Below are 22,478 nucleotides of genomic sequence, written 5' to 3'. Positions count from 1 at the left end.
ATCTTTCATACTACTCTCAGATCATTCGCCTCCACTACCACGAGAGCCACCGTTCTAGGCAGCATCAGACTCATGTCTTCTTCTCAATACGAATTCATCCTCACCTCCAGGCCAGAACCAGGCGTAACCCTCATCACCTTGAACCGCCCAAAAGTTCTCAATGCGCTCTGCTCACCTCTGTTCGTCGAGCTGAACAAGGCCGTTGTTGAGGCTGATAATGACGACTCTGTGGGCGCCATTGTCTTGACCGGGTCAGAGAGGGCTTTCGCCGGTGCGTTACCCCACATTCGTGTGATTCCGGCATTGACCATTTTCGTTCCCTAGCTGGCGCAGACATCAGAGAAATGAAGGATAAAGAGTGTATGTACTCGATCATTACATATTGCTCCATACCAACGTGCCCTTAGACGCCGACGTGTACAAAAACAACTTTCTGGAGAGCTGGCAAGATCTTACTAAGACCCGCAAACCAATCATTGCGGCTGTCAGTGGATACGCTGTATGTCTTCATGCTCTTGAGCATGCATCATTGCATTGACCCCATCCTTACAGCTAGGCGGTGGATGCGAGCTCGCGTTGATGTGCGACATCATCCTTGCATCTCCCACAGCCAAATTCGGTCAGCCTGAAATCAACCTTGGTGTCATCCCCGGTGGCGGCGGAAGCCAGCGTCTTACAAATGCTATCGGAAAGTCTCGTGCAATGGAGCTGATCCTGACTGGACGCACATTCACAGCGCAAGAGGCGGAGAAGTGGGGTATGGTCAGTCGTGTTGTTGGTGAGGGCGAAGGAGAAGTTGTAAAGGAGGCTGTTGCAGTAGCAAAGGAAATTTCGAGCAAGGGGAAAATCGCCGTGCAAGCTGCGAAAGAAGTTGTCAACGCTGGTATGTTTTCTCTTCATTCTCATGTGTCGATGAACTAACGGCACGCGTCAGCTTATGAATTGAACCTTGCGGAGGGGCTGAGGTTTGAGAGAAGGATATTCCATGGCTTATTTGCTACAAAAGATCAGAAAGAAGGTTCGTCTTCATGTTTTCACCATTCCAGAAAGTCAACTGCTTACAATGGTGTACACAGGTATGACTGCCTTCGCAGAGAAGCGCAAGGCCCAGTTCACTAACTCGTAAGGATCGTTGCAATGCGTTCGCGTGTAGGATCCCTGTATCATAGTATAAAAACAACGGCTCCACCTGCTTCCTCAGTGTTTAATCGATGGCTCGAGTGGATTTCTGCAAAATCAATTAAAGACATATGCTCAATACTGAAGACCACGCACTTGAACCATCTGGTAATTCCAGCAATGATGAAAACTTTATTAGAAGAAGAAGAGTAAATATATTGCATGATATTGAGATGCCAGAGGTCCATACCAACACCAAGGCCAGCCATAATTCGTTTTTGTCCTGGTGTCCCAAGCGCTGTAGCCCTTGACTGCATCAAGGCATAACCCCCGACGCCTGTAAGAGTTCCTGCTCCTATTATACGGCAAGAAAGACAGTCTTTATACGGAAGAGGCTGGTCGGTTTCCATAGACGTGAACGAACAAGTTTGACGTGTATATGCCGAAACCCGATATTTGCCGCGTGATTTCAGGCGGCCCGATTCTGAGTTTTTCTCCTTCAGGCGCACATTATAGCACGAACAAAGCAACCAGCAAAATATGAGGTGCCAACACAAATTTGCAAACAATATCACAAACTTAACCCACCTTCTTGACCACTATCGCAATACCGTGTCTTACGTTCTCTACGAATTTCCACTGACGCATCCAAAACATACTCTCATAGTAGTCAACCTATTGGTATGGTCAGTGAATCTATGTCCAAGGATAGGAAGCGCCAGCGAGACTCCAGCCGTACGGCGATGGTACCACCCAACAAATGATATGTATCAAGAGACCAACGTTCCCTCGTAAAAAAAAACGGATAGATGTGACCAACAACGAGACTTGGAAGGTATTGCCGTGCATCTTCGAAGTGCAGAATTGGAACGACCTGATAGCGGTGCAAAGACTTAGGTATCCCGGGATGATTTGTAAAAAATCGAAGAGCTGCAGCAGACTCAGATGTTTAAACGCTTCTAGTTATCTATCCATCGCCTGTAGTGGTGTAGGAGACATGAATTGGTTTGTACTTAGGAATTTATTTTCACGTCTCGCCATCAGAGCAGAGATCATGAATTAAAGTAGTCATGAAGGTGATTCAAGAATGCGTTTCAGCAGCGGTGCTGTGGTCTTTCGAGTTGCACCTGCGTTTCCTTGCTTATACACCTTGACGTTCGCCTCCCCCACCACCTTCCCCGTCTTAAACTTGTGTCTCTCGACCCTGATCTCTTGGTCCTCCTCCAAGCCCTGCCACAGTCTTTTGTCTAAACCTGTGTCTGACAAAACGATCCATGCCATCTCTCTGCAATGTTTTGTCTTCTCTTTTCCATTTTTCTTGGTTTTTTTAAACGTCGTCAAAACACCCAGGACCTGCAGCCCCCGGGCCTGCATATACCCCACTCCCTCGCAAAACAGTTTTCCTTTGCTCCCCCAATCCTTGAGCCGTAACGGTACCGTCGAAAGACCAACTTTCACAGTGGGCTTGTCGGGATGCCATTGAAGGGTATATGTATATTCCTTATAGTCTCTCCGAAGTAGGTCTCGAGCACTCAAATGAGACACGTCGGCCTTTTTTGTGGCAAGTACGGAGCTCAAGGATATAATGGATGGGATATCATGAAGGCCATCTGTGCTAGCGGAAGAGAACGAAGATGGGAGCTCCAGACGCGCTGATGGAAGGAGGCGAAGAACAGCATCACGATCCGCCTGAACGGCCTTTCCACTGGGCTTCAGACCGTTCGTATCAATGAGAATGGCACATAGCAGAAGGGTAGCGATTTCTCGAGGGAGGTTGAACGGACAAAGGTTGGCGACATGGGAAGAACAGCTGCCTGCGGGAGCGACAATTCTGGGGTCAGCGATATCCAAGTACAAGTGCTCGTCTTCGTGGTGGTCGATGACGGCTTCTACACGTGCAGCATCAGAAACGAATAAAGAGCCAAGGCGATTGTGGTCGACAAGACCGAATCGCGCAGAGGGGAAGGGTGTATATGACGCGAGGTTGTTGGCGAGTAGCAGCTGTTCCTGAGGATTATCAATACCAGCGAGCTGCAACGCGTACAAATTTTCTGCACGCAAGGCGAGGTCCTCCTTGTTGATCTGTATGTATGGAACGGTAGTGTTGGACAGAGAGCTGAGCCACGCAAAGCCTACTGAGCTCGCGATACTGTCTAAATCTTCAACGACACCGTCAGACGACCTCGGTGAACAAGAGACGCAGACATACGTACCCCCTGCCTCGTTTCCCATTACCATGAGCCACTCGTTGGCATTTTCCCGCGACTCCTCGATATCAGACAAGTAATGACGCTTGGTGCGTTCCAAGAAGTGCTGTAAGGCGTTCTCAGAAGTCGTCTCCGTGCTTGTAACTGGCTCTGGCTGAGCTGGCTTAGAGAGCTTCCAAGCAAGAGAGAGACGACGAATATGGCTGGACATTGGGGGTTGCAGAGAGCGCCAGGATCGGATGAAAGAGGAATTTGAAGATCGGGGTGGTTGAGTGGTGTGACATGTACGGGACCTGTCATCTAAATTTCCTGTCTTGCGTCCTTCAGAAGTTTCTGGTATGTGTTACTCCCGCCTTTGATCTAATTTTTTGACGCAAAGGGGCCTATATATGTACAGGTTAAAAACGAAAAAGCCAAAATATGATACAGTTTGAGCACCAGTTTGGTTGTTCAACACGTTATTTACTAGTCATTTACCAGACTGCGCGTTAACCGCTAGTAATCTTAAAAATAAGATCCTGATCTCGCCCGGTTTGTGCTGCCAAGCTAATTCTTTATAATATTAATATTTACACAGGTACCAGGTTCTTGAAACAAGCGCTTTGGGCGATATCATATCTATGCCTGCGCTTCTCTCCCTTTCCCATGTCCATTCCTTACAAGATCTATATCCTCTCCGCCATTTCCCTTGTTCTCATACTCTCCTTTATCAAATGGTCTCAACTTTCCATTGACACCATTTCATTGGTCTCTTTCTCCCCGACTAAATCGGCCCCACAAAAGGCCTCTCCCATCTCCTTTCCCCCTCTAGCGCAGCTTGAGCCCATTGCGATCACCCTCGTTCTCATGGGCGAGAATGTCGCGCATGAAGGAAGTATCGCAATAAAGTCCGCAATCATGCACACAAGCCGACCACTGCATTTTCATCTCATATGTACCGAAGATAATATCGCCTACATGGCGAAGAAGTTTGCGTTGCTCCCAAGACCAGCATATACGATTGAAGTTAGGATCTCAGCGTCCCCTATGCTCGTATGTTAACCCCCTCCATTAGGTGACCTACTATCCGATCACTGCAGAACGCGTCCGCGACCGAGGCCATCGTGCCGGCATAGGAGAGCAATGGAACGTCCTAAGCAAGATTTTCATGCACGAGTTGCTTGTGGACGTTGATAAAACCATATTCATGGACACAGATATGATATTCATTGTAGACCCTCTAGAGCTCGTGCGTATACATAATCCAGTCTTACTACACTCCCTCTAAACTAATAAGCACTTTTCAGTGGAACAACTTCAACAAATTTGAACCCTATACGCTCATGTCATTTCCCACTCTAGGCCCCACCTCTCATCCAGGACAAATTTGTAGCTGCATCATGCTTATGAACTTCACCCTAATGCGTAATCCTTCCGCAATGTTCATGCCTTCAACCCTCCTCCCAGATACCCAGCATTCGTCTCTAGCCGTGTTGCCATTCGCCCGTGGAATAAGTGACGGAATACCCAGCCCCGTAGCCGATGAAACAGTGTCCTTTGATCCTTACAACCCATTCTTTGCTGACCAGGGAATATTTCACGTTATATGGTTGTATAGACCGACGATGTTTAGGCACCTATCGCTGCGATGGGATGTCAGCACCTGCCGGCAACAGCTAGGCATTTCTTTAGGCTCATTTGGAGATGAGCTTGAGGAAGATATGTCGGAGGAAGATCAGTTGGGACGGCAGCTCGCGTTGGAGGGAAGCGGCGAGGAGCATACACTCATGAGTCCCGGCATATTGCACTTGTATTTTGCTTTCTAATCTCTTCTCTCTCACTCTTAACGTTGATCCTCACAGTAACTGCCAGGACAAGGACGACATTTGGTTATTCGAGGAGAATCATAACTCCGGTGCTAGGTTCGGCCCCATGGTCACTACTGCGTTGCGATATAAGTAAGTGCTATCGATTTTTTTGTTGGTAATCCTGCTGACTCTCATCACTGTAGGTGGATATGGCTGAACAGGGGAGATGGTACTGCGAGCGTGAACACTCGAACGGAAACCGATAGTAGGTGGTGGGATGAGCAATTGGCACAGGCTCAGGCTGGGCGATGATAATATAAGGTAAGATTGCAACGATACAGCGGTAGCAACACAATATACATTTTCTTCACTCTTCATCATCCTCATCACCGGAAACCTCTGCATTCTCTTGTCCAGCCTTGGCCATGAGTTGCGCCAAGTCGTGCTCATCAGTCTCCGAAACAGCTTTCGGCTGAAAAAGTAGTCAAAATCTGGACGGATACTCAAAAAATGACTGACCTTCATTTTGACGACCAGAGTACCTCCTTGTTCTTCAATGGTGTGTTGGATGCTCTCGATTGCTCGCTCAAGCCTGTCCACCGCAGCATACTGAAAAGAAATATCAATAGCGGAGGGCATGTGACTTGTCATACGAACCTTGTCACCCGCACTTGTGCTCAACACATACAATGGTGGCGCAACCAATTTGGCTTTGATGGGCACTTGCTCTGTACTCTCTTTTTCACCCATCCTGAGCGCCTTTTTGATAGCATCGATTCCTTGCGGGGTATAGCATGTCAACTCGATGTCGGCTCGCAATTTGATCGGTTGCGGCGTTAGTCGTCGGGCAATTGTCGACATGAGAACAGATAACGTGCTTTGCGAGACTGGATTGGGTAGCGCATTGGAAAGTGTCGCTGGCTCACTGTATACACGTGAATCAATGGGAGGGTTCAATACATTGGGAACTCACGTCAAAGCGAGCTTGAATGCATCGTAGGGATGACCAAATACTTTCCCCAAGGGCCAAGCAATAGTCTCGTATAGTTTCTCCAGCCGTTCTTCCTCCCCTGGTCCACCGATCCCTACACCACCATCCCTTTTACCTCGCTTGCTGATCTTTGGCTCCTCCCCAGCATCAGCATCTCCTTCTTCCGGGTTTGCAGCCTTGTTCACAGCGGCTTCAGTCCCCACGTCGCCATCAACACTTGCAATTTTTGACGCCACATGCCTCAGGATCGAGGCGACAGTTTTTGATTTCATGTACCTCTCTTCGCACTTTATGATGTCTTCTGAGGATACACGACGTTTTGATAAATCAATGTAACCTATAGAAAGGATGAGGCAAAGCGGAATATAAACACAGGAAGAGGCGGGCCTTTTTCCTTATCGACCCTCAGCACGACAACGACTTCATTCCTCCCCACACGAATAAGCTTTTGAACAGAACGGATACGTCTCCGCGACAATTCTGAGAGGAGGATCATCCCTTCCGTGTTATCATACTCCAACTAGACACACAACGCATTCCAATTGAAATGTCGAGAAAATCATGGACGGGAACAGACATCGTGACTAGATTAGGACTTTTCTGATATCTGAAGCAGAAAAGCACGGCACACCAGCTTGACATAGGCGCCCATCTCTGCGATCTGCCTCACTTGCACCATCACCAGCTCGTCCACCTCCGGATATTTTTGTTCATAGTACCGCATGATGTCGTCTAAGAAGTAACGCCGTCAGGGAGTGGATGTTCTTAACAAAAGAATATTTCGCGCTGAAGTTTTGCCACCAAAGTATAGAGCCAAAAGCTGAAAAGAAGCGGCAGGTCGTAATGCTTTGTTACGGCGAGGGAAGTGGATATCGGAAGATGTGACTCGCGGCAAGGATTTTGGAAACAGTTTGTTATTGTTAGATTTGAAAGTCATCGGCCCGACTTCCGATGAATTTTCTTTTAACTTCCTTCACCGATGGATAAAACCAACGGCAATGCTGTTCGTGCTACTTCTGCTCCACTGGACGACGTCGTTCGGCCACATGTCGCAGTCATCTACTCCTCTGAAATGACCTGCCATCGCCCACTCCTTGAAGATCACTTTGAACAGCCGGCACGCATCACCCGCATCTGGGAAACCATAACTGCTGCTGGATGTACCCTCAAGATGAAGCGCATACCTATCCGGCCTGCGCATAAAAATGAAGTGTTGCTTGTTCATAGCGAAGACCACTGGGTCCGCGTACAGGCTCTGCGGGGTACTTTCGTTTTGTCAATGGCGTATGGAATATCAATGACATTTTTCGTTTTCTAGAGCTCACCGACGAGAAAATACAAGAAACTCACTCATATTATGACTCGCTGTCTCTCTATGTCATGCAAGGAACTACACGGGCCGCCCTGCTGAGCTGTGGCGGTGTAATAGAGGCCTGTCTCGCCGTTGCCAGTGATCTATCAGAAATTAAAAAGTGTTTCGCCATCGTCCGGCCACCAGGACATCACGCAGAACCGACTAAGCATATGGGTTTCTGCTTTTTCAATAATGTTGCTGTTGCTATCAAAAGTGTACAGCAACAAACTACTATAAAGCGGGTAATGGTTTTGGACTGGTAAATTTTATTCCAATGAGGTAGTATACTTATCTTTAATCATATCCTTAGGGATGTGCATCATGGTATTGAGTTATTACTCTCATTTATTTCGTCTTGATCGTTTTCTTCCAGGAAATGGTACCCAGCGTGCATTTAACGATGATCCCACTGTTCTGTATGTCTCGTTGCATAGATATGACAACGGAGGATTTTATCCATGCGGTCCATTTGGTGGCATTCAATCGTGCGGGGAAGGACCTGGCCTGGGATTGTAAGTTTATTTATTGCCTTTACCGTCTCATTTCATACCGTGAGGTCTCTAGCTCGGTGAATATACCGTGGCCAGGCGAAGGCATGGGCGATGCGGAATATATCCATGCCTTTCAACATATTGTCATGCCCATTGCTATGGAATTTGCGCCCCAGCTAGTTATCAGTAAGTCATATGTGAATATGCGTCACCCCGTCTTGATGGCTTGTTAGTCTCTGCCGGTTTCGACGCAGCACAAGGAGATCCTTTGGGACAGTGTTGCATAACTCCTGCTGGATATGCTCATATGACATATATGCTCTCAGGGCTTGCTGGTGGTCGTTTAGTGGTCGCTCTTGAGGTAGTGTGCAACTTGGTGATAGCTATAGACTCTACTGATGATCACGTTCGCTCTAAAGGGAGGGTATAATGTCGAGGCAGGGGCCCGTTCAGCATTGGCAGTGACTAAGGTTATAGTCGGAGAGCCGCCCGACGAGCTTCCTCCTATGACTGCCAGCGAGCAAGCGGCTGAGGCCGTCTGGCTTGTGGCTAAAGAGCAGAGCAAATATTGGAGAAATGTCAACCCCAAAGCATGTGAACCGCGTGAAGGTGATATTTTTAATCCTTTATACTCGTTTCGTTCTAACGAATCGCAGACGTCCAAATCAGCACATTTTCTATCCCTGGTAGGCCTTCCCGCACATGTTATCTGATTTTCTCTCTTATCTTGTATAGAAATACTGAAATCGCATCGACAAAATTACTTGTCAAACAATCACCACATGATGAATGTTCCCTTAGTAAATGAAGAAATGGAAGAGCGATTTGGAATGCAAATAATGTGCACGTGAGATTCAACCTCCTGTAGCTGCTTCCACTGCCAAGTGCTTCCACCATAGACCAGACATACTAGACAACCCGACGGTGGTGTTCTTTATGCATGACTTGTGCGTGAAGCAATCTTTGCGAAGTATGCATCTGACATAGGTTCAGCGGCGATCTTCAAGCCGAGCTCGAGAATTTTGCTACGTGCAATTTAGACCTAGAGCGGTCTTACTTGGTATGGTATGATTGATTATCTTGATGTTATGCTGAATACTGAATTGAATAGGTTGATTTCTCGAAAGAGCTAATTTCGTGGGTAAAAGCCGCAGGTGAGGGTGTTAACATTCGATCTTGTTTGCATTTCACCCCTTCGAGCAGGACACTGTTTGCTTGACGTAAATCTGTATCCCAAGCCTCTTATAGCTCCAATGAAGGTCTTGCGCATGTTCAAATAATTATTATATTTGCCGCTCATTTATCTTACAGAAGTCAAAATCAGCACAGGTTCTCGCCAAAGAACTCATCATATATCTCTGGGATAACTATGTACAGTCAGTATCTATCTGCCGCTTCTCTTCTGATTCGGTTTCACGGAAATTCTCCAGGCTTTCAAATGCCCAGCGAGTCATTCTTATCGGGCACGGACCGGGCTGTCAGCCAATGATCGACCTGCTTCAACAAAGATGTTGGTGTGATTACTGTTCGTTTGCTTTCTTCAAGTTGATCCATGTCGAAGGGAGTAGCGTGAGCACGAAAGTAAAAGGTATCGTGCAAGTCGTAGGACATCTAAATGTTCCATTGGTACCGACTCATCCCGATGAAATTATACCATGGTACCTGAAGGTCAGTCATCCGCACCTTAAATGAAGCAGTTATGACCGGGATACGTTTTCCAGCACTCATTTGTTGCTGTTCCCGTGAACCACCAAGTGCTCGCGGCAAAAACGAAGAAACGCCATGGCAACGTTGTACCGATAAGTGAGTTGATTCATCTATGCTTCATCGCACGAATTTACTGTCTTCTAGATGAAACTCGGGCAATAAAGCTCCTTACTGATGCCCTCCCAAGTATTGAGATTTTCATACAAGCACAGCTAAGGGCCTGGGACCAGTACATGGATACCTCATGATAAGACTTAGATGTAATTGTCCGGAATTTGATTTTTGATCGGGAACCTTCACCCCGCATTCACAGAGACCAGGGGTATTGTGGGGTAACGCAGACAACGTGTGTATATCGATATGGTTGGACTGTTTGGAAGAACGTACACGCGATAATATCACGATAGCTTTCCTTACGAAGCCGGGCCTCATGCTTCTGTTGGACGGTTATCCTCTTCGCCGGAATCGATCACCGGATCACCCATTGAGGGAGCCCCCTTGTCATATGAGCGTCTTAGAAAGCTTTCAATGCTACAAAAAGGCGGCCGTTATTGAGGGAGAATCTAAATCCTTCCCTCTTTTCCCTCTGTGCGAAATGTTGAACTGCAATCTTCTTGCTCTTCTCGAACCTGCTGTGAGCACCCTCTCGCTTCTTGTTACCGTTCTTAACGCATTGCGACACGGATGAAGAATCCATTGAATATTATAGGCCTTGGACTTGTCATTTTATTTGCTGTGTTGTCTCTTTATCGGCGTTTTACACGCATCTCTGTTTCTCATATTCCAGGCCCGCCGCCTGAATCTTTCGTACTTGGTGGGTGCTTTTTGCTGCTATGATACCAGACGACTACAACAATGTCCTTACATAGGTCATCTTGTTGAGATATTCCAAAGCCAGGCGGGGGAGCCTGACTTCAAATGGCAACGTCAGTATGGGGATGTAGTGCGTGTCAAAGGAACCTTCGGTGTACGTATCGCATTATTGCAATTTTTTTTGACCCCGGTTTTACGGGACAAATAGGAAGACCGGCTTTTGATATCTGATCCCAAGGCGCTCCAGTATATTTTCCACACATCAGGTTTGTCTTATTGGCACTTTGACTGGATGTCTGTTATCGTCTTCTAGGCTATGGCTTCTCGAAATGGCCTCAAAGAACTGAGATCAGCCGTGTATTAATGGGCCGTGGACTGTTATGGGCCGACGGTACGTTAGCTTCCGCTGTACAATCCATCGATTTCGACCGTCACTATCAGGAGACATTCATAAACGGCAGAGGAAAGTGATGCTTCCCGGGTTTGGTGGTACGCAGTAACGACGTACATGAATAACGCTCGAATGACCGGTTTGAAAGCACCGGAATGCAAGTCGTTCATACCTATCTTCCAACGTACTGGCTCTGAGGTAACCCTGTGCCTTAAAATGACTGAGTCGCTAATGTCTTTGACCAGCTGGTCGCAAAATGGGCCGATATTCTTGCTGGATCACCGAATCAAAGTGTTGAAATGAATGTCGCGACTTGGCTGTCTCGCGCTACCATGGACTCTCTCGGAGAAGGTACGAGACAGAAGTATCTACCGTCTAGGATATGCCCTCACGATGATCACAGCTGCGTTTGACTATCAATTTGGTGCCTTAGCCCAAAGAGACAACGAGTTGATGAAGGCATACTTTGGTCTTATGTAGGAAGATCTCAAGGAGCAGTCAATCGGTGTATTGAATCTGCGTTTTCATAGGAACGACACTCTTGGTTCACCGTCCAAAAGGAGCATTTTCTTGCAAACAGCACTGCCTGTCTGGGCTCTACAGTTGAGAGCCAAATACTCTAATAGCAGGCCGATGGCGCACGCCCGATACACTGCAAAGCTCGCCGAGGAGTTGACACAGGCTCTGATAGACATGAAGTCATCTGAGCTCCTGCAAGGAAAAGGAAGCAAGGACGTTCTGAGTTTGCTTGGTGAGTCTCCATTATGTCCCGGTAGTACATGGAGCTTACATTTCACATGCGTCAAGTGAAAGCCAATGCTTCAGAGAACGCAGCGACTGCTTTGGACCACGAGGAGATGCTAGCTCAAATGCGGTACGTTGATTCACCTGTATGCTACTTCTGATAATGTATCCATCTCTGGCGTAGAACTTTGCTGCTCGCTGGACACGAAACGAGTGCCACCAGCACCCTTTGGATTCTCCTGGAGCTTGCTCGACACCCGGATGTGCAAGACAAGCTTCGTAACGAAATTCGTGCCGTCGAACACGCTGTTCACGTCCGAGGAGACTCCGAGTTTACCTCAAAGGACTTCGAAAGCATGACCTATACTGGTGCCGTGATGAAAGAGGCTATGCGACTTCACCCAGCGTTATATCACAATTACCGACAGGCTGCTCACGATGACATTCTTCCACTCTCAAAACCCATTCTTACCATTTCGGGCGAACTTATAGACAAACTTCCGGTTCCTAAAGGAATGAAAGTATTTGCGTCTATTGCCGGATACAATAGGTATCGTCATCTCTAAATCACGACCAGACTACTCAATCTCGTCCTAGAAACAAAGACATATGGGGAAACGATGCAGATACCTTTAATCCGGAGCGATGGTTTCAGTCAGAGAAACATCGGAAGGGACCCAGTGTGGGGGTTTATGGAAATCTGTGAGAAATTATCACACCAAATTACTGGTGCTTGTGGTAACATCAGATTTTCCAGACTGACTTTCGCGGGAGGCGTCAGAACATGCGTGGGCTGGCGTTTTGCGATCTATGAAGTCCAGGCCCTGTTGATCGCAATCATTAACAACTTCGTGTTGTCACCCACAGAGGACCTCCAACGCCTTCGCCGAGAAGCCTGTTTAGTTATGATACCTACTCTCGAAGGTGAAGTGGAAAAGGGTGAAAATCTTCCTCTTCGGGTAAGCACCGCTCCAAGAGACTAGAGAGGAGGAATATAAGTGATCCTTTAACCAAGCAAATAATCATATTCTCCGTCATGAACCGACAGAAAACAGAATGATTTCTTATGATTAATCAAAGCTTCTAATCTAGGTGACTCTTCGCATTGTCCTCTGTCCTACAATCACACGTCCGAGCTAAGAAATGAAGATCTCCTTCCAGTGCGTCCAAAGCCCACAGTGAAGCGAGACGGGCGGCACTGGTAGGATTGGCCTCAGAAGCACTAGCCAACACAATACCATGGACGAGTACTGTATGATATATCAAGCTAACTGATTAGACATAGAAGAGTGACCTTACCGCTGCATCGAATGCTACCATTATCTTCTTCTTTGCAGATCTCGAAATCTTGACATCCGCTAGCTTGAAGGAGTTCTAAAAGAACCTTGGTCGGATGATGGGACAGTGTTTGAAGCGTGATATGCTTGTCGTAAAACGGCTGGACAAGATTCATAAAAATGGCCTCTACACCATCTGGCAGGAAGTCATCCGATATGCACATCGCTCCCATTATGGATTCTACAACGTCCGACAGAGGCTGTTTCCCTATCATTTTAAATGGCGCATGAAAGCAAAATCATCAAGGCTAACCTTTGGAGCGTCAATATCAAACCAGAACTGTCCCGATGCCCGGCCCTCCTTTTGTGCAGCAGCGTATTCCTCATTTTGTTTACGCTTCACTTCTTTTTCATAGTTGCTGATGCTCAGAGCAAGCTCCGCTGACCGGAACAAGAGATGTTGATGTAAGTTGGAGCACACGCAAAGAGCAGCTAATGCGCGATTTGACACCATCGCACCCTTGAGGACGATCTTCAGAACGGCAACAGGAAACAGCTAGTTACAAGCATACCTTCAGCAATGTCAGCGCACCAGGCGAGAGTCCTTGGTTACGACTGAAGATATGCCGGACAACCACTGTACTCAACTTAAGTTCAATGGTCAGCGAAAATCAGGATAACATACAGAAGTCGAGTACTGCATCTCCGACAAATTCGAACCTTTCATAACAAGAAGCCTGAAAGCCTTGATGAGTAATGTGTGTCTACTCAGTTGAGAATATGAGTCGAAGTTGAGGAATCAGTGTAAGTCAACGAACCAAGGCCTGTGCCAGCAAGTACGGCCGTTTAAACTTGCACCCCAGTGCACTTTCGATGGCTTGGAGAGTTCCGGGTTTAAGTTTTGCAGTGACTTTGGAGGAAGGAGCCATGGCTGTACGACCAAAATCTGACCACTGTTCAACCCTCGGAAGAGATATGCCCAGGTCCTTTGTAACACGAAGTGCTACATCTTTGCCGCCTGTGAGGTAGGCAGCGCCGATGATAGACTCGACAACATCAGCAACAGTCTAAACCCTATCAGGCAGAGCGAATAGAGAAAATGTTTATTATCGTACCTTGTCCCCAAGGCATTTGTTGGAATCGCCGGTCCACCAAGTCCGAGTTTTCTTCTTCCTTTTCCTAGAGCGGCCTTTTGTTGTGCTCGTACTGGGCGTACTTGTAGTTTGGCTGGGGGTTGCCACCGGCTGCTTAGGTGCGGATTGTGTAGTAGATTCCTGGACCTGGCCGATGGTAGTATTGCTGTTCGAGTCCCTGGTAAAATTTGGTGGACACCAGGATTTGATGCTGAACGGTTTCGTTTGAATAAAGGAAGGCAGCCCGACGCGAACGGCTTGGTGAAGTAAAGAGTTGTTGCTGATGAGCTCTCTTCTTGATGCATGCAGGTTGCCTTCGCTTCTGTCTGGTTCCGTTACGAAAACATATAGAGACGAGACACATTTCAAGAACGAGTCACCTTGCAGCAGTCAGTCATAGATTTTCTTTTACGCAACATCATCTCACCTAAAAGTTCTAGGCGCTCATAATCATAAACAAGGCCCACTGATGGCGCGGTGATAGCCATGCGGAGTAGGTCCTCGGCCACGGAAAAACCAAAAATGTTTGCATTCAGCTCTTTGACGAGCAAGATATGATTGATGTTTTCCATGATTGACGGGAGGAGAAATCCCGTGCGAATGGCACTTGCTTATGTTAGGTGTCGATACTACTGAAACTTTGAAAGACCAATCACCTTAACGGAACCGTGCACTTGGCATACAGTTCCGGTATCATATCTGAAAAGCCGATAGGGTGAACGATGCGATAAGGAGAGAGAAGATATTTGATACTTACATAAAGAATCAGACTTAGTACTCTGGGGTCTAGACGAAGGACTAGCGTATTGCAGCCAAGGGTCGATTTTCACAACCTCAAGGATACATTGATTCTCGTCCTTCAGATCCGGGAGGCTTTCGTATTTTGACCGAACAAACTCAAGGATAGTTGTTGAATTGTCGTTCGGCTACAAATGAAGGGAGTCATGTATAGAATTTTAGACACTCATAGCGATGACTTACATGGATACTTTTTGGGGTCAGATCACGTCTGACCTTCACAACTTCGTAACGACGGATGAACTCCATATGGCCTTGAATAGCAGCGTCCTGCACATCTGGCTCTACCACGTCCGCAGCTCCATACTGCAAGGGAACCCATCGACCGCCAGAAGCCAATTTTATAGCATCCCAGGATAAGCTGGTGCTAATGTCAGGTAAATCAAAAGGCTGGGATGGATCAAGTTCTGGAGAGCAGAAATTTGACTGGAGAGGAGCGACAAAATAGGCCATCTTCCCCGATTCACAAGTATATGGTTTGTTAAGAATTGTTCGAAAGTATCTGATGGTATATGCATGAAGAAGTTGCACCTGTTCGTCATTCACGAACAAAGAGGCAGTCCGTCGCAGCGGAACGACGATCGGTATACCAAGAAAGAACAGCTTGATGCTTGGAATATCAGGTAAAGGACGGTATGTCAAGAATAATAGAGGCGCATGTTGAGCTTCCCTCTGAAGGCGATCTCCACAGATGACTGTAGGGTACAATATGTTCGTCGGAGAATAACAGAAAGACTGCCAAAAGCGCGGTGCGCTCCCCGGGTAGAAACGCGTTCCCGCCACTTTGGCGTCGGTAGCAGGTGGGAGATCCTTGGGCTTCCACAAACGTCTGTTTTCTGGAAATGGGAAAAACTGATGTGGAAGAAGACCAGCTTCAGCCAGTCTAGCACAGGCCACGAAGCACGCCTGACGCCTGGCGAACGCCTGTGACGTGGATTGTGGCCCACTGATACAAGACAGCTCGCCGGGCATTCCGGGCAAATGCACTTGACAAGTGTAAAATGGCTGAGCAGAAACATATTCAAGTCGAGGATTTCCCCCATCTCGATCTGGTTTTAGTTCCAGAAGATGAGCACCCAAGCGATAAATAACAGCAGTAGCATTTTGTACTCGAATTTCGCAGCCGGTAGTGGCATCAGTGATACACGGTTGATTGATGTCTTCGGCGTCGATCCCTTCATCAAGACTGAGTACAGCCATCATATCTGACAGGGTTAAAGGTGGGAACGAAGTCTCAGAGGTTTGGGTCACCCAAGACAAGACGCTTTTGTCGGTACGCGCGAGGGAGGATAGAACATGTCGATGAACGTTATTTTCACGTTCAGCCATGAACACAAGATGACTGTCGAAACTGGGGGCTCGAGAGTAACTGTATGCATGTGATAAGTAGTCACGCGATAAACTAAATCTATTTATTGATAATAGCGTCAATAGGTGATTATGAGTCGTCTGTCTTGACTTACCGGATGACGATGGAAGCTTTAGGTATGTCTAGATCCTCCGTCGACTGTACTGCGATAATCAGATTGCAAGTGCCATTCTTAAAGGAATGGAAAAGGTCTCGCTAGAAGATGAACGTTATATAAAGGACGAATTGAAATTTAGAATCATTACCTGGACCGCAGGCGCCTCATCACCATATAATGACTGGCATCGGAACTCCCCCGTTGCCTTTAGCAAGTCAATAATGCCCCAAGCAATGGCCTTGCTAGAGACTAGCAAGGAAGTAAGTTGTTTGTTTATAACAGAAAAGAGGAAGAAAGGATAATTCACCGAAAACTAAACCACGGAAGCGCATGTCAAGTGGGTCACACGCCTTGAGTATCTGTACGAGTCGCAAGAACTTGGGGGTGACGTTGAAGCCTCGGGAGCCGATATCTAGATTGGGCATAGCAAACGTCCAGTTCTTGACGATATCACGGACGGAAACTTTCAGGGCTATCTCGGGCGCAGCATCGTCGTCGTCATGCTCGTCCCATGTCGACAAGCTGGTCTCTATATCTCCCAACGCACGTCGCCACACCAGATCGGACGCACATGGACCAAGTTCCTCCACAACTCGTCTCGATGCCTCAAGGTGTTGCGCCAAAACGCGTTTGGATGAGTCTAAATAGGCGACTTCATCTAGTATAGTCTTCTGCATCATGATCGATGGAAATGGCCTGTCGTATAGCACGATTGTTTCTCTAGGTCCGCAAGAGTCCACTATAGGTAGACTTCATTAGTCGCAATGAAGGAAATGCTGATATACTGAACCTCTTTTCGTTACGGTGATGGCACGCAATCCCCGTCCAGTATCCTGCCCATTTTGTGTCTTCCTGCGTTTATGAGGTCTTTCGGACTCAGATGAAGGAAGAGCAGCAGACGACGGAACAGGGTCCAGTAGACTTTGTGAGGGTGACGCTATGGCTGACTCGGAGTCGTCCAAGTCGAACGGCACATTAGCGTCACCCAACGCAAGCTGCTGGTCGCTGTCGCGCTCAGAAGCAGACTGGATTTCTCCCTCTTCCTGGTCTTGAGCTCTCCATTTACCCTTCCAAATTTTGAGCATATACGAGACGAGAAGAGGGAGGTGGAGAAGGAGGATAAGAGACGTCGGTAACTTCCGAGCTTGCCTTCAAAGCACTTTCCGACTGTACCACAATGTTACGCTATCAGTCCAAATCATTACACAAGGCTCTATGGCCAGGTTAGAGCTTATCCGTTTCTAATCAATGGTATACTCATATCTATTCAGCCCCGTCAACACTAACGGTGTGCTCAAATCCTCGTTGCCGAGGTTTCCAATATATCGCATCATGGAGAAAATTTTCTACTACACGGCTGAGCGATAGGCATGTAGAATCCCTGGCCTCCAAATTTGTTCTAACAGATATCTATAGTGAGCAAGGCCGAGCATCCAACATTAGACCTCTCCAATCCATGTTTTCACAATCGCAGTCGTCTTGGGACCACGTTTTCAAGGGCATTGCGGACACCCCCCCGGTAGTATCGCAGTCGGGTCCTAGACGCGGTCGGAGGCAGGCGATGACTAACCGGGAAATCAGCGCTTTTAACGACATGTTCAACATGATATTCGATGCTGTTTCTGAACAGTCGCGAAAGCAGCGTGATGTCGATCTTCAACGTGACGATCTTGGGGGTCTCTTCAGCAAGCTTCGACGACACTCAAAGAAGATAAAATGGACCACAGAAGAAGACAATCTTCTGGACCGGAAAAAAGAGGAGATGGACATGTGCGACACAGATCAGCAACTTCTTGACTGGGCCTTGAGGGAGGTGTTTGAGGATTCAGCCCGGCGTGAAGCAGCATCTCGGCTGGCCATGGAAAACCCAGATATCAAAGAAGTTCCGAGGCTCCAATCTCCAGCGTATCCCGAACTCATTGCTCTCCTCATGCAGACTTTTCGCGACAAATACAGTGATCCTCACCTTGCTCTATCCATTTTCGACTACACTCGAAACCTCTCCATAATCTCATACGTATTTGGATGCACGACAAAGGCTTACAATGAACTCCTCAAGACTAAGTGGCGGTGTTTCCGCGATCTCAAAGGGTTCCATGACGCCCTGCAAGAAATGACTGTCAACGGTGTCGGGATAGATGCTCGTACGCGTAAGTTGGTAGAAGAGGTGCGGCGTGACGTCGGTGAAAAAAGCCTTTGGATGGAGGAGGATCCGCTGGGGGACAGTACCGAGTCATGGAATCTGTTGAACAAGATTGAGGACCTTACCGCTGCAAAGAAAAAGAGGTCGAAGGTCGAAAAAGAGCCAAAGTGGGACGAATGGAAGTCCTCTTCCATGGTTGATGATGTCAATGATCAGTGGGGATTCGATAAATGGGATGACCCAGCAGGTAAACTGCCATGATAACATTTCGTTTATTCTGCTTCAGTCCCTTTCCTAGTTACAAAAGTAAGAAACCCATTTATGTTACTCCATTAGAAGCATATACACCTTCATGGTCACTTCTTCTAACGGTGAAAGATATATATACTCGTACATTTATTGAGATCCCGTGCATGATCTGTTATGTTGGGGTATAAATGCCCACGTATGGTTCCCTGTAGAAGTAAAAATATGAAAGTGGAATAAATGCTACATTTACAGTGAGGAATGAACAACAATAAGAAAGGGAAGCAACAAAGGAGTTTTATTTAAATTCACCGTTAATATAGAGAACCGTTCGTAATGGAAATCAAAAAGCAAATCAAAAAACGAATGTAAAGGAAATACATCTCTAACTGAATTCAGTATCGATTACGTCGGGTTCGCGATTTCGACGATCGAGATCTAGATACTGCTGGAACTGCACCGAGTCCATGTGCAGGAATGTAATCCATGTCTACTTCGCCACACTTGAGGTAGAGCAATAGATTGTACACGAATATCTGCTCGTACCTGAAAACGAATCAGTAACACGATGAACTAGCTGAAAGCGAAGACAAACTGTGTATTGGTGTACACGATAGACATTGAATCCGAGTTGCAGCGGAGGAGATTCGGCGCCATCACCAGCGCAAGATTAGCAGGCGTCATCTTAGTCAAGGACTGTGTTCTGTCGTCCAAGAACAGTTGAAGGAAGCTAATGACAAAGAGAACAACGCGTCGATTGATGGTCGGTAGACGTTCTACGATATGGATACACGCCTCGGGATCCTTGGAACTCGATATGCACTCGTTGTACATCTCCTCGGGAACGAGAGGATCACAAAGCTCTCGAAGCCACGATTTCATAAGAGACGCGAGAACGTGAGGATCATCCACACCGTCTAGCGTGTAGTACCCTCTATCGATACGTAGCTTGAGCTCAGAGACAGCGTCACCATCTCCAGGTACTCGGAAAATGCCTTCTGACTTCGTACCCCCAAGGGCCAAAATGCCGTCTGCAAGAAACGGAAGAATGATGGGCACTTTTTGATGAGGGTAATTGCGCTCTTGTAAACGTATGATGGCATCTAGCGATTCGCCGAATGTGGACGGATTAAATGCGGCATCCTATGTGCAACGTCAGAGACGAAGAAAGAACGGGAAAGGCAGACATTTTCTACGCACAGAGGCTATCTCAATTTCCGCTGTACTTGGTGGTTTGCTTCGGGGTCCTTTCCTCGAAATGAAAGACAACCGTCGCAGACAATACTTGGCCATGATGTCTACACGTCCTTCCTGCTTGGACAGGTGCTGTTGCATGAATCCCCGAACGTATGTTTCTATGTTTTTCGAGGGTGGAAAAGTTATCAGAAGGACGCACATCAGTTGCCAGCCCTTGAATACACTCTCCCTACGAGGATGAAGCGTCAGGTACTGACCCCAGTGGAAGAAGCTACATACGTATTAGGATTGCCACTTAACTGCTTCATCAGTTGACAGTATATTTCGTCACGAAGTTCCCCATGACTCAGGCCCTCGCTCAAAATCCATCTCTCCTCCTCTAAAATACTTGCTGCATTCGAAGCCAGAGATGCGGAAGATGTATTACTTGACGAAACGGTCGAAAGACCATCGGAATGCACACGGACACCCATAGGTTTTCCTTCCCTGTCACCCATAATATGCTGTATAATTTTGAATACCTTGACCGCATCCCTACTTAAGGTACGGTTCAAGGCTAGCAACGGAGAAGCTAAGGGAGCCTGAAAAGCGGAGAAATGAGCGTCGGTACTCAGCATAAAAGTTCGAATCACCTTCTGCCAAGACATCATCTGCGCAACGGGAATTCGCCGTCGAAAGATGAATCCTGTGCGATGGGTGGAAAAATACTGTTTCGCATAATCAGATTCGGCAAATTGTAGGATGTCGGAGGCCAGGTCGTGGGGAAGAACTGGATAACTTTTCCTACGTATCGTTCAACACTAGTATTTTGTACACCAAAACATAACTAATACCGTACCCAGAACTTAGAGTCGCCGTTGGGGCTTCAAACGATACAACGCGAGGTTGGATAAGGATAGGTTTGCGTGTCGCTCGATTCTTCACCGGACTCATTTCCAATGTGGCGACTGCATATCAAAAATCAAAATCAGTTTCGCGGCGACAGTCGCCGATTACCAGGACATTCTGACCTGTATTTAGAACGGGAGCGCTGATTTCCTTGCCATTTATCCTCACGGGCGGGCTTCGTCCAGTCTTCAAATCCCCTGGTGGCGGCGGGATCGGTCGGCTTGGCGCTCCTCGCTTCCCAGATTGTTCAGCTGCAGAGATGTCAAGTGTTGTAGGCGACGCCTGTACGCTACTGGTACCGGTCTGAGAAGAAAGTTGATTTGACGTATGGCTACTTTCAGAAGTAGAACTAAGCATTTCCACGGCAGCGGTGAGGCTCTGTGGAAGTTGGGGACGGTGGGAAACATATGATGATGATTTTGATCTCGCTCGAACGGATGACTCTGGAGTGGAATTATTAGACGAACGTCTCAATGCGTCATCCTTGAGTTTGGGACTACTGCTGGAGGGTGTCAAAGTCTTGAGCTTTGGGGAGGATAAACTCGCTTCTGAGGTATAAGGAGACGCGGGTATGGGGGGTAAATGCTGGGCAAGGGTATGCAGACGATTGGAGCCGTTCAGAGTATTAGTGTTATGGTATTGGTCGTTAGAAAATGAACGTCGTGCAGGGGAACTTTTGGTTTTCGCAACAGCCGAGGTTTTGCCCGAGGTAACTGAATGGCTAGATTTTCGAGTCGGTATGTCGTCCTGGACGTTTGCGTAAGAATTGGAACGTCTGTAGGTCGGTTTTTCTGGTGATAGCCTTTGGGACTGTAATGCCGAGTCGTAGGCCATAGATTTGGAGAGACGATGGGACAAGCGCCGCCCCAGAGCCGAATTCTGTCAGGGTTTCAGCCACCCACTAAGGTATATTGATAGCGTCAAAAATGACTTGCCTGAATGATTCCCAGAGGGATTACGAAACCTGGTGGTCTCTCCCATACTGTTTCTCCGGTTTTCGTCTGATAATAGTAGGACAAGCCTCCGCGACTCTCATCACTTAACTCCCACCATTCACCCTCCGCGCTTGGTGGCAATCTGAAGGAGAAACACCGTTACGCGAGGATGGTGACTGAATGATATAGCTGCGCACACGAAATTGCCAACAGGCGCGTCCCAACTGACTTGACCGGTCGCGGGACATGCATAGAATGAGGATTGTGTCTAGTGATCACTGACATCAGGGAGGCATCCGAACAGAGTTCTGCGACAGATATACCTGAGGATCAACGAGCGTCACCCAGAAATTGGAACCCCAAGTCGTATCTTCACCATCCTGTGCCGGGGTACTACTTCTAGACTGTCGCGTACTTTTAAAGGTGGGCGATTGAGGGGTGGTGGCACCATTTGCTCGCTCGGAGGCTTTCCCTTTAGCAGACGACGTCGAGGCTTGACGAGAGATGACCGCGCTCGGCAGCGACGAGGATGGCGCTCGTCTAGGAAAAGATTCAAGTGAAATGGTGGGCATCGCTGGTGCATGGGATCCAGCCATCACGGACATCGTGTTTGCTGTGAATAATACCGGAAACAGGGCATTGGTGGACGCCGCCGTCAAGTTAACAGGACGGGGGACGACCAGGTAAGGTTGAGGAGGGAATGAAGAAAAAGGCCAGACCGGTGGGATAGTCCCGGGGTAGAAGGGTCCTGGTCCAGGGGTGGCAAGCAGCGACAAATTATTGCCTTCTTG

The 22,478-nt window shown here is 47.5% G+C and overlaps 10 protein-coding genes across 10 annotated transcripts; 5 read left to right on the top strand and 5 right to left on the bottom strand.

The window, feature by feature from the left end:
• Positions 1-72: 72 nt before the first annotated feature.
• BT62DRAFT_886090 (enoyl-CoA hydratase) lies at positions 73-1,126 on the top strand (the record flags this gene model as incomplete). The annotated part of the gene is made up of 6 exons (XM_043182867.1): positions 73-271; positions 325-360; positions 408-499; positions 553-883; positions 935-1,018; positions 1,077-1,126. 6 exons carry the CDS (start codon positions 73-75, stop codon positions 1,124-1,126), a joined length of 792 nt encoding a protein of 263 aa, XP_043043106.1.
• On the bottom strand, positions 1,074-1,573 carry BT62DRAFT_595957 (uncharacterized protein). Its single transcript, XM_043181540.1, has 3 exons — positions 1,370-1,573; positions 1,276-1,309; positions 1,074-1,228 (listed from the first exon to the last, which is right to left on the bottom strand). Exons 1-3 carry the CDS (start codon positions 1,527-1,529, stop codon positions 1,198-1,200), a joined length of 225 nt encoding a protein of 74 aa, XP_043043105.1. The 5' UTR covers positions 1,530-1,573; the 3' UTR covers positions 1,074-1,197.
• Positions 1,574-1,939: 366 nt separating this feature from the next.
• BT62DRAFT_944056 (DHH phosphoesterase) lies at positions 1,940-3,714 on the bottom strand. The gene is made up of 2 exons (XM_043187903.1): positions 3,333-3,714; positions 1,940-3,278 (listed from the first exon to the last, which is right to left on the bottom strand). Exons 1-2 carry the CDS (start codon positions 3,535-3,537, stop codon positions 2,188-2,190), a joined length of 1,296 nt encoding a protein of 431 aa, XP_043043104.1. The 5' UTR covers positions 3,538-3,714; the 3' UTR covers positions 1,940-2,187.
• Positions 3,715-4,223: 509 nt separating this feature from the next.
• BT62DRAFT_978850 (uncharacterized protein) lies at positions 4,224-5,425 on the top strand (the record flags this gene model as incomplete). The annotated part of the gene is made up of 5 exons (XM_043189383.1): positions 4,224-4,331; positions 4,381-4,554; positions 4,613-5,115; positions 5,168-5,263; positions 5,317-5,425. The coding sequence occupies 5 exons, from the start codon at positions 4,224-4,226 to the stop codon at positions 5,423-5,425; spliced, it is 990 nt and encodes a 329-aa protein (XP_043043103.1).
• Positions 5,387-6,867, bottom strand: BT62DRAFT_928324 (eukaryotic translation initiation factor 2 subunit alpha). The gene is made up of 6 exons (XM_043185484.1): positions 6,736-6,867; positions 6,492-6,624; positions 6,087-6,441; positions 5,771-6,038; positions 5,633-5,722; positions 5,387-5,585 (listed from the first exon to the last, which is right to left on the bottom strand). Exons 1-6 carry the CDS (start codon positions 6,754-6,756, stop codon positions 5,481-5,483), a joined length of 972 nt encoding a protein of 323 aa, XP_043043102.1. The 5' UTR covers positions 6,757-6,867; the 3' UTR covers positions 5,387-5,480.
• A 216-nt stretch (positions 6,868-7,083) lies between these two features.
• BT62DRAFT_886933 (histone deacetylase clr3) lies at positions 7,084-9,904 on the top strand (the record flags this gene model as incomplete). The annotated part of the gene is made up of 18 exons (XM_043182897.1): positions 7,084-7,366; positions 7,423-7,717; positions 7,769-7,782; positions 7,832-7,970; positions 8,023-8,135; positions 8,183-8,310; positions 8,369-8,558; positions 8,606-8,635; positions 8,685-8,796; positions 8,849-8,896; positions 8,943-9,009; positions 9,061-9,103; positions 9,150-9,208; positions 9,261-9,325; positions 9,380-9,459; positions 9,511-9,617; positions 9,671-9,752; positions 9,801-9,904. The coding sequence occupies 18 exons, from the start codon at positions 7,084-7,086 to the stop codon at positions 9,902-9,904; spliced, it is 1,959 nt and encodes a 652-aa protein (XP_043043101.1).
• A 436-nt stretch (positions 9,905-10,340) lies between these two features.
• BT62DRAFT_978847 (cytochrome P450) lies at positions 10,341-12,587 on the top strand (the record flags this gene model as incomplete). Its single annotated transcript, XM_043189382.1, has 13 exons — positions 10,341-10,470; positions 10,526-10,623; positions 10,678-10,735; positions 10,783-10,860; positions 10,911-10,958; positions 11,009-11,058; positions 11,106-11,211; positions 11,264-11,336; positions 11,391-11,611; positions 11,668-11,734; positions 11,789-12,154; positions 12,202-12,306; positions 12,362-12,587. The coding sequence occupies 13 exons, from the start codon at positions 10,341-10,343 to the stop codon at positions 12,585-12,587; spliced, it is 1,626 nt and encodes a 541-aa protein (XP_043043100.1).
• A 100-nt stretch (positions 12,588-12,687) lies between these two features.
• BT62DRAFT_886241 (ribonuclease III) lies at positions 12,688-16,955 on the bottom strand (the record flags this gene model as incomplete). The annotated part of the gene is made up of 14 exons (XM_043182872.1): positions 12,688-12,854; positions 12,877-13,141; positions 13,195-13,401; positions 13,454-13,518; positions 13,567-13,645; positions 13,700-13,948; positions 13,997-14,394; positions 14,442-14,620; positions 14,671-14,713; positions 14,772-14,940; positions 14,996-16,220; positions 16,276-16,376; positions 16,427-16,527; positions 16,586-16,955. 14 exons carry the CDS (start codon positions 16,953-16,955, stop codon positions 12,688-12,690), a joined length of 3,618 nt encoding a protein of 1,205 aa, XP_043043099.1.
• Positions 16,956-17,441: 486 nt separating this feature from the next.
• BT62DRAFT_985171 (uncharacterized protein) lies at positions 17,442-18,895 on the top strand. The gene is made up of 3 exons (XM_043189919.1): positions 17,442-17,501; positions 17,550-17,646; positions 17,695-18,895. Exons 1-3 carry the CDS (start codon positions 17,456-17,458, stop codon positions 18,680-18,682), a joined length of 1,131 nt encoding a protein of 376 aa, XP_043043098.1. The 5' UTR covers positions 17,442-17,455; the 3' UTR covers positions 18,683-18,895.
• BT62DRAFT_928318 (uncharacterized protein) lies at positions 18,717-22,442 on the bottom strand. Its single transcript, XM_043185483.1, has 10 exons — positions 22,011-22,442; positions 21,885-21,955; positions 21,688-21,829; positions 20,875-21,631; positions 20,703-20,811; positions 20,497-20,647; positions 20,144-20,445; positions 19,868-20,093; positions 19,263-19,810; positions 18,717-19,213 (listed from the first exon to the last, which is right to left on the bottom strand). Exons 1-10 carry the CDS (start codon positions 22,290-22,292, stop codon positions 19,063-19,065), a joined length of 2,739 nt encoding a protein of 912 aa, XP_043043097.1. The 5' UTR covers positions 22,293-22,442; the 3' UTR covers positions 18,717-19,062.
• Positions 22,443-22,478: the final 36 nt, after the last annotated feature.

The sequence above is a fragment of the Guyanagaster necrorhizus genome, assembly GCF_019112545.1.
Source record: "Guyanagaster necrorhizus MCA 3950 unplaced genomic scaffold BT62scaffold_5, whole genome shotgun sequence".
Classification (NCBI taxonomy): domain Eukaryota; kingdom Fungi; phylum Basidiomycota; class Agaricomycetes; order Agaricales; family Physalacriaceae; genus Guyanagaster; species Guyanagaster necrorhizus.
The sequence above is the reverse complement of the archived record's forward strand: the minus strand, read 5'-3'. Positions and strand labels throughout refer to the sequence as shown.

Bases quoted from the DNA above. Each gene is read 5' to 3' on its own strand.
- BT62DRAFT_928318 (XM_043185483.1), bottom strand. From the start codon at position 22,292: ATGTCCGTGATGGCTGGATCCCATGCACCAGCGATGCCCACCATTTCA. The intron at 21,632-21,687 runs GCAAGTCATTTT...AAACCCTGACAG, and splicing joins TCCCTCTGGGAATCATTCAG to AATTCGGCTCTGGGGCGGCG. The intron at 19,811-19,867 runs GTGCGTAGAAAA...CGTTGCACATAG, and splicing joins CGGAAATTGAGATAGCCTCT to GATGCCGCATTTAATCCGTC.
- BT62DRAFT_944056 (XM_043187903.1), bottom strand. From the start codon at position 3,537: ATGTCCAGCCATATTCGTCGTCTCTCTCTTGCTTGGAAGCTCTCTAAG. The intron at 3,279-3,332 runs GTACGTATGTCT...GTGTCGTTGAAG, and splicing joins AATGGGAAACGAGGCAGGGG to ATTTAGACAGTATCGCGAGC.
- BT62DRAFT_928324 (XM_043185484.1), bottom strand. From the start codon at position 6,756: ATGGGCGCCTATGTCAAGCTG. The intron at 6,442-6,491 runs GCCCGCCTCTTC...TCCTTTCTATAG, and splicing joins GAGGGTCGATAAGGAAAAAG to GTTACATTGATTTATCAAAA. The intron at 5,586-5,632 runs GTCAGTCATTTT...CTACTTTTTCAG, and splicing joins CTCTGGTCGTCAAAATGAAG to CCGAAAGCTGTTTCGGAGAC.
- BT62DRAFT_595957 (XM_043181540.1), bottom strand. From the start codon at position 1,529: ATGGAAACCGACCAGCCTCTTCCGTATAAAGACTGTCTTTCTTGCCGT. The intron at 1,310-1,369 runs GTATGGACCTCT...CTTCTAATAAAG, and splicing joins TATGGCTGGCCTTGGTGTTG to TTTTCATCATTGCTGGAATT. The intron at 1,229-1,275 runs GTGCGTGGTCTT...TTGATTTTGCAG, and splicing joins GGAATTACCAGATGGTTCAA to AAATCCACTCGAGCCATCGA.
- BT62DRAFT_985171 (XM_043189919.1), top strand. From the start codon at position 17,456: ATGTTACGCTATCAGTCCAAATCATTACACAAGGCTCTATGGCCAG. The intron at 17,502-17,549 runs GTTAGAGCTTAT...ATATCTATTCAG, and splicing joins ACACAAGGCTCTATGGCCAG to CCCCGTCAACACTAACGGTG. The intron at 17,647-17,694 runs GCATGTAGAATC...AGATATCTATAG, and splicing joins ACTACACGGCTGAGCGATAG to TGAGCAAGGCCGAGCATCCA.